The sequence below is a fragment of the Sinocyclocheilus anshuiensis genome, unplaced genomic scaffold, assembly GCF_001515605.1.
Source record: "Sinocyclocheilus anshuiensis isolate Anshui unplaced genomic scaffold, SAMN03320099.WGS_v1.1 scaffold246, whole genome shotgun sequence".
Taxonomy (NCBI): Eukaryota; Metazoa; Chordata; class Actinopteri; order Cypriniformes; family Cyprinidae; genus Sinocyclocheilus; species Sinocyclocheilus anshuiensis.
The window spans coordinates 293,298-302,693 of NW_015542356.1; the positions used below are offsets into that span (position 1 = coordinate 293,298).

The 9,396-nt window shown below is 33.7% G+C and overlaps 1 protein-coding gene across 1 annotated transcript in view; it reads right to left on the bottom strand.

The window, feature by feature from the left end:
• Positions 1–9,396, bottom strand: part of LOC107691776 (WD repeat-containing protein 36-like) — a 31,663-nt gene extending 22,267 nt beyond the window's left edge. The window contains 1 exon segment of the mRNA XM_016490589.1: positions 9,117–9,396. Coding sequence (XP_016346075.1) covers positions 9,117–9,269 — 153 coding nt within the window. The 5' untranslated portion in view covers positions 9,270–9,396.

Genomic DNA, 9,396 nt, shown 5'->3' on the forward strand with positions numbered 1-9,396 from the left:
ACCGGAAATCGAGGGGTTATGACGTCATTAGCAGGCGACACAATGACACTATGGACACGGTCTGTGTCACTAGTTAAAATTGCTTATTTCTCTGGATTTAAACATTCATCGAAACATTTGGGATAATGTAAGTACACAAGTCAGCAAAATATAAAAAACTGTTCTAGTGGTTTTTGGATATTTTAATTAAAAAACTTACATATTGTGCCTTTAAGTGAACGTAAACAGGTGGGTGAAAACCGGATATGTGTGTCAGTATATTACATTCATTCGGTCTTAAAGGGACAGCAGCCTAATTAAATACCTGTCTGTCTCAAATACCTTTTGTCTGTTAACAAAAGATGTTAAAGGGTTCATATGATGCTATTTTAAAGATCATTATTTTGTGTATTTGGTGTAACAGAATATGTTGACACGTGTTAGAACGAGCCGTTTTAGGTAGGCGTGGTTGACTCTTAATTTTATAAAGAATATCTCTTTGGATTTGAGACTTTAGTCTTTGCAACTTTACAGAACTTCTTTATGCACCAAGAGAACACTCCAAAGAGAAAGGAAAATTTGAAATCGCTTCATATGACCCCTTTAAATAAATGTACACATGTTAAACCTACTGTATTAGAATAACAAGTTAATTTATTATTTAATTTGTATCCATTGTATTTGTCTTATGGTTTGTATTTTGCTGCTTTATTTTTATTTAATAAATAATTATGTACGTGTGGTGTGTGTGTGTATAAATATATATATATAATTTAGATATCATGAAATAAAATTGTGTGTGTGTGTGTATTTGAAGTCTCTCACAAAGAGACAAGGCGGCATGACCTTGACACCAGAAATACACTATCCATTATTAATTGCTGTTTACGTTGAATGTATTAAAATCAGAAGAATCATTCTTTCGTTTAGATGCTTCGATGGTTATTTTTTGTCACTTAAGTTTTAATCAGGCTGTTTGTCCTGTCGGGCAAGTAAAAAACCAAAAACATTTTAAACTAGGTAGAAGTCTGGTGATCAGCTAGCTGTAGCTCGACCTATAATTATTATTATTATTGAGAACATTATATACACAAAGAAGTTCGACCTGTATTCTGCTAACGTTACTGCGATTCTGTCTGATGACGCAGTAAGGAGGAAAAAAATCTTCGGTCTGTCCAATGATTGTAAACAGTCATTAGGTCTGTGAGACTGAAGATATTTCAACGGTAATGTGACCAAAAATATTTAAGACCCATCAAATCTGAATTTAAGACATTTTAAGACTTTTTAAAGGTGCCATAGAATGCATTGATACAATATTTTAAATTGTTCTCTGATATCTACATAGAAGGTATGTGGCTTAGGTAAGGGCAAAAAATCTCCAGAAACGGTTTTACATGTCCATTTACAACCCTAGGATTTGTCCCTAGAATGAAATGGTCTGTTTTCATGAATAATAATGTTGAGCTCTGCTCTGATTGGCTGTTTCACAGTGCGGCTCAATGTTGAGCTCTGCTCTGATTGGCTGTTTCACAGTGCGGCTCAATGTTGAGCTCTGCTCTGATTGGCTGTTTCACAGTGCGGCTCAATGTTGAGCTCTGCTCTGATTGGCTGTTTCACAGTGCGGCTCATTTCAGTAGCTCACACAGCAGGAAGGAACACAGGGAAAATATATATTTCAATACTGTCTCTTGCAGTTATATCGTTGGGTAATTATACTGTATATAATTTGCGGGCATCAGGGAGCCGCTATGAATATGCGGGGATGCACGATTGCTTTTCACTTTCACTTTCGAGATTTGTGATCGCACGTGCTGTGTAAACTACAGCGGCAGTACTTACCACACATTTTACAAGATCAGATATACAGACACCAACCCATCCCTGCACAGCCTGTAACATAATATTTATTTCCATGATCTGCCATTTTCGATATTATCCTCGCTTGTTTCTTCACAATACCTGCAGAACTTCTGATGATTCGGCTGTGCAGGTTCGGCTGGCATAGAACATGAGCGGGTATATGCAAATGTTGGGGGTGTAATTATTAGTGATCCCGACTGTAACATCACAGTCGGTGTTATGTTCTGATTCACCTATTTTTCAGTGGTCTTTTGCATGCACGAGATTTACATAAGGAGGAGAAAACAATGGTGTTTGAGGCTCAAGGTATATCATTTCCATGTACAGAACTGTTTTTATTCAACTATGCCAAGGTAAATACAGTTTTCCATTCTATGGCACCTTTAAGGCCTTTTATTAGGAAAACGTTATTTAATACATTAAGACTTTTTAAGGACCCGCGGACACCCTGAATTTTAACACCTCCATATTTTGTCTACCCAAAAATGAAAATTATGTAATGAATTACTTACTCTCATGTCATTCCAAACCTGTAAGACCTCCGTTCATCTACGAAACACAAATTAAGATATAATCAAATCTGAGAGCTCTCAGACCCTCCATAGACAGCAAGGTTACTACCATGATCAAGGTCCAGAAACGTAGCAAAGACATCAGTAAAACAGTCCATGTGGTTACTACCATGTTACTACCATGATCAAGGTCCAGAAACGTAGCAAAGACATCAGTAAAACAGTCCATGTGACATCAGGGGTTCAACCGTAATTTTACAAAGCTACAAAAATATTTTAGGTGCGCAAAGAAAACTAAAATAATGACTTTATTCAACAATTCTCCTTCTCATCTCTTATGCTGTGTGCCACAAAGCTTCGAGAATACTTTTTGTGCGCAAAGAAAACGAAAAGTAAGTGCATGCGTCATGATACTCTCTCCACAATGGCAGCGCGCCGCTGCATCCAAGATGAACGGAGGTCTTACAGGTTTAGAACGACATGAGGGTGAGTAATTAATGACAGAATTTTCATTTTTGAGTGAACTATCCCTTTAATTACTGCACCCTGCCCCCCTCCCATTTTAATTTAAGGGTCCTGTTACAGTGTAATTAAAGAGTAATATTAAATAACAACATGTACTTACAATAGGGCTGAGACTGGTTTAGTTGATTGATAAATTACTGTTACTATAGTATAATATACTATAGTAAGTTATTGTAATGCATAAAATTGCACAACATAAAGTGTTAGTTACCAAAGTATGCAAGAAATTTGTCACTTTGAAAACATACATATAACCATTTTAATTAGTGTTCTTTACTACCAAAAAGTACTATGGTACTTAGAAGAAACTTGGATTTGTGGCTACTATGTGGTGGTACAGTGATGGTATCACACGGCAATACTATGGTAACGTTACTTTCAAAAGTTTGTTGATAAGCTTGTTTACATGGTACTTCCGGGTACTTCCAAGAAAATCATGGTACAGGTCCAAGGTATTAACTTGGTTTTGTACGTGGTATCACGGTACTACTAACGTCTTATATTGAACATTTACATGGTGGTACCATGGTATTCTTGGTCTCCATACCATCACTGTACGATGGTACCGCCACAGTACTTTTTAAAAAATGACACTTTGATATATACACAGAAATTTACGTAACATATTTACAGTGTATTACTTGGTACGTTCAAGACGTTCAATTGCATCGCGGTAAAGTTGGTTTTATATTGGACATTCGTTAGACATTCGATCTTTTCTAAAGCATTAATTTATATGTAATCACATAATAGTCATGGATCATGCTGTATCTCGTTCAGATCACATTTAAAAGCATAATATCAAAATTAATAATAATATTATTCGATGATGTAATTGTTTTAAGCATCAGAAGTGTAAAAAGTCCTCACAACGATCCCCGCTTGGGCACCTCAAGTTAGGGAGTGTCTTAAAAGTGCAAAATCCACAATAAACCTGGTTAAATATGTGCATTATTTCATAAAAAACACTAAACACGTGATCCTTTTTCATGTGTAGTTTATGTTAGCAAATAGATGAGATATAGATTAAGACCGTTTTTAACTTTTATATGATTAATGTATCTGTTATAAATATGTAAGTAAACTGAATGTCTTAATGACATAAATCTATTTAACTTTGTGGTTGTTTTATCTAGAGCTCAAATCACCTACAATGTTTTTATACATAAATGCAGCATATAATACACAACTTAGATTTAAAAATATATATATTAATTTACATTTAATATAGATAGTTAATTTTATTTCATTAACATTTGTTATGAATTTTAGACATTTTTAAATCTATTAAACGTTTTGCTCATGTGATCTGTTGATGTCACACCAATTGTAATATAGTCACACACATTTGCCACGCATCATACATGACTTGGATTTTGGAAATATGATTTTGTGCATTTTTAATGCTTTTTTCAAATATACAAATCAATTTAACTTCCTGGTCATGTGACCTGATGACATCACAAATGGTCTGCTTTGTTCACACACATTTCCTTTCCATCATACATGAGTCAGATTGCGTAAATAACAATTGGTGTATTTTTAATGAATTTTTCCATCATACAAATCTATTAAACTTCCTGGTCATGGGACCTGAAGATGTCACACCAGTTGTAAGATATTCACTCAATCCTGACACACATCATACATGACTTGGATTTTGGAAATATGATTTTGTGAATTTTTAAAATATTAACATCCATATAACTTCCATATGAACTTCCATATAATCACCCAATGATGCCACACCAGTTGTAATATCTTCACACAATCCTGACACACATTATACCTTTAAATAAATTGGATAAAGAACTATTAATAAACCCTCATCTATACAGAGTCTGATCTATAATGTTATTTTTCCAACTAGTGGTTTAAGTTTTTTATTACTGTGTAATTATAGCATTATGAAAATCCCAATCAAACCTTTTTTATAGGCAAATGTTGTTAGCTTGGTCCCCCATTTGTAAACACAATTTTACACCTCTTATCTAATCTGTAAAAATAATCTACTGTATAAACACAATTCTCTTTTCCTTGATAATTGGTTTAAAACTGGTATTATTTTTGTGTCTTAACTTTTCAATCAAAATAGTTCAATCTGTAATTATTCCAAGTTCTTAGATAAGCATGAAACTCCTGCAGCAGTCCTGCTAGTCCAAAAGAGTTCGCGGTTGTTGCTGATGCCGTGCACATGGAGTTCTCATGCTTTTTAGAGCTCTTTGTTTTCCAAACTCTTGTCACTCAGTTAGTACTATAGAAATTTTTGGTAAAGTCCTTGTGTAATTTGGCCTCAATGGCATTTTCTGAGAAATGCATAAAATAGGAATTTTATGTAGAAAATGTAAGAACAATCATAATTTGGTTAGGGTTTTTCTTTATTTTTAGAAGAGTGGAGAGTATGTTAGAACAACAGTGGGAGAATAAAATCAGGACATGATTCCAATCAGTCTTGAACCTGGGTCCCCACAAGCCAACTGGCCTCAGATGTCCTAAACTAGTGCATAGTACACTGTTCCGTTCATTCTTGTCTGTAAGGGCAGTTTAAAAATCGTTTATTCCTGTGAATGTACAACAGCGCGAATTAAGGCCAAAGCTAGTACTATTGATGCTTGGCAGTGTTTTTTTTTTCCTTTCTAAAATACTGGATTATATAAAAGAATAATTGTTTTTTCCCCCTTCTCTCTCTTATTGGAATATGTAAATTGATTAAATGTCTGTTGTTGTTTTTTCTTTGTGTTTTATCCCGAATGGATGTTATGATGTTCTTTGTTATATGTAAAAGATAATAAAAAGTTGATCACAAAAAAAAATTGTCTATTAATAATTGAAAATGGAATTTAGAATGTTCAGCAGTGTCATATTTTTGTTTGTGTGAGGGAACATAAGTTTTATAGACCCTACATTCATGTCCACATCAGGTGAAATTTGAACATTTTTGCAGATATATTTTCTGCAATTCTCCAGCTGTGATCCTTGGAGAGTCTTTGGCCACTCAAACCCTCCTCCTCACAATGCATTAGGACGATATAGACACACGTCCTCTTCCAGGCAGATTCATTAATAAAAAAACAACAACAACAACAACAATAAGAAAATTAGAATTTTGTTTCAGGAGGAGTCTGTTTTTATGTAATCTCTTACTGGAATGGTTTGGAAGAAAGTTTGGTTATTAACTCACAAATACCTGATAACTAAAAAAATGTTAGAAGTTACATTTAATTGGATTCATAAATTCTATCCAGACAAGTGCTCTCTTAAAATTCTTAAGAATGATGTTAATACCAACTGTTCTTTCTGTTTCGAGAACCCTGAAACCTCTTTACATTTATTTTGGAATTGCTCTCACACAATGACATTTTGTTGTGACATTCTTGATTTGATGTTGATCCTAATTTTGAATTTACATATGGAAATGTAATTTTTGGTTTTCTTGATTGTGAAAAGGAGTGTTATATTTCATAAACCTTATTTTCCTGTTAGCTAAATATCAAATATACATACATATTTTTATTCAAACCTGAAATGGAAATGTGTTTTAATTTTTAAAAGGTGATTTTTTTTATTGTTGTCCTGACACACATCAATCACAAACTGGATTTTGGAAATATGATTTCATGTATTTTTGGCAAAATTTTCAAATCTATATAACTTCCCCGATCATGTGACCTCATGTTGTCACATCCACTGTATTATATTCACACATTGTATATTCTTATTTTTTCTTTTTCTTTTGAAAATATATTTGCTGTTTTTAGACAATTGTTTGAAATTGAAATTATTGAAAACTTTTTTTTTTTTTTACTACTTGGTCATGTGACCTGATATTGTTACACAACGCTGGTTTATATTCCCAAACATTTCTCATACAAAAATATTTTCATTGCTATATTATTTGTATATCAAACATACAGGTGCATCTCAATAAATTAGAATGTCGTGGAAAAGTTCATTTATTTCAGTAATTCAACTCAAATTGTGAAACTCGTGTATTAAATAAATTCAATGCACACAGACTGAAGTAGTTTAAGTCTTTGGTTCTTTTAATTGTGATGATTTTGGCTCACATTTAACAAAAACCCACCAATTCCTGCAATTCTCCAGCTGTGATCCTTGGAGAGTCTTTGGCCACTCAAACCCTCCTCCTCACAATGCATTAGGACGATATAGACACACGTCCTCTTCCAGGCAGATTCATAACATTTTCTGTTGATTGGAACTTCTTAATTATTGCCCTGATGGTGGAAATGGGGATTTACAATGCTTTAGTGTTTTCTTACAGCCACTTTCTATTTTGTGAAGCTCAACAATCTTGTTCTGCACTCTATTCTTTGGTTATTCTCAATGTGATGGATGACGTGAAAGTGCACGATCCAAACTTACATTTTTATAATTCATGAAAGAAAACATTTTGACAAAGGTCAGAACTCCTGTTACGATGTAGATTTTTGAGGTGCACTGTTGTCATAAATTAATCTATTACTTTTCCTACATAATTTTTAACACTAAACTCCTGTTATGATGTAGATTTTTGAGGTGCACTCTTGTCATACATTAATTATTACTTTTTAATATATTTATTAATATAATTTATAATACTACATCATTTTTAACAAAAACATTGGTAAAATATCTATTTAGGAGTCTTAGACCTTTCCAACGATATATAGTTTGTCATGATTAGATTAGGATTTAATTGTAATTTAGTGAAGTAAACTTAGGCGTCCCACAGAGGGGACGGGTGACAGTTAAAGGGTTAAGAGATTTGGGCCTTTGTGTTTTCTCATATTTATAATCCTGTGAAAAGGAAGCCATAGATGGATAATTTCATGCTCCTAGTCACCCTGGTGTGCTAAAAAAAATGCAAATATGAATGGGAATGTACTTCAGAGATATTTTACTCATCATTTCTAGGGATGTCACTAATCGTGGCCAACGTGTATTTGAGAAAAAAAAACAAAAACATTTATTTCATAATGAGATTTCCTCCTATTTTTAATTGTTTTACTTAAATGAAAGGTTAGGTTTTTGTGAATTTTTTTAAATTAAAAGATCAAAAGCATTAACAACGCAGATTCATGTTTACCAAGTGTGTCAATAATTCTGCCCATGACTGTATATGTTTTTATACAGTCTATGGTATATACACACACACAAATTCTAATATATATAAAAAATTTTGATACGTTTGATATGTTTTGAATTGTTTGAGACAAATTTCCACAAACAACTGCATGAGAGGTGTTTGACCAATATTTATGAATATAATACAGTGGGTGTGGCAATGGTCACATGACAAGGAAGTTATATAGATTTGAATATTTCAAAAATTCACCAAAAATACACAAAATCATATTTCCAAAATCCAAGTCATGTAATGATGTGTGTCAGGAGGATTGGGTGAAGATCTTACAACTGGTGTGACATCATCAGGTCACATGATCAGGAAGTTTAATAGATTTGTATGACGGAAAAATTAATTTAAAATACGAACAGACAGACAGAGTCATGTATGATGGAAAGAAAATACGTGTGACCAGCAGTTTTATATAGCTGTATATAAATAAACAATTTGCGTTACAATTACATTTATCTTCAGGGCATATGATCAGGAAATTTGTGTACATATGATGTTACACAACCAAGCAAAATGGTTTGGTGGCATTGTGGTAGAGCGTTTGCCAGTGAACAGGACACGTCACAAGGACCTGAGTTTGATTCCTACTTATGTCAGATTGATGTAGAATTTATTTCCTTTCTCTCACTCATTTTCCTATTTACAGTGTCCTACAAAATAAATGTTGCAAATAAAAAAGATGTTCATAAACATAGCTATATAAGGAGTGACGTGAATTTATTGCTGATGGTCTTGTACGTGGTTATTAAGATGCTAAATAAATATGAATACATTAAAAAAAAAAATAATCGCTGCCATAAGTTTGTGGTTTTTGTACCAAAACAGTTTTCGTTCATATGTTTAATACTACATTTGCATAACGCTGCTTATGTTTTAGAGCCGGAGAGACACTTTGTTTTATCTGTTCACACTTTAGAGACGCTCCCTAACTTTCCAAGCCGAATGTCAAACGAATGTCCAATATAAAATCAACTTTACCGCAATTTCAATTGCACGTCCAAAAAACAGATGGTACGCTACTAACGTTACTTTTTGGTAAGTTACCATGGTTTTCAAATGGTTCTCTCAAGTTCTTCTCTGTTCATTTATTCTGCACTTACATTATAGGCGTGGAAGCACTGTCCGACTGCAGTGAGCACATAGAACTCTCTGTGTTTCTTATGGAAGCGAAGCATGTGCGCCAGATGATTAGAGTAAAGTCCCAGCGCCCTGAATCCAGAGAAGATCGCGCTTCCTTTCTTTCCCGCAGACATACTGCTCGCGTATTTCCACCCGTGGAATCTTAAATTTCACTGACTGTAAACAGAATCCTGATAAATGTCTAATACCGTTTCCTCCACATTTCTGTATCACTAGCTACTGTTGTCAAACAGTGTTACA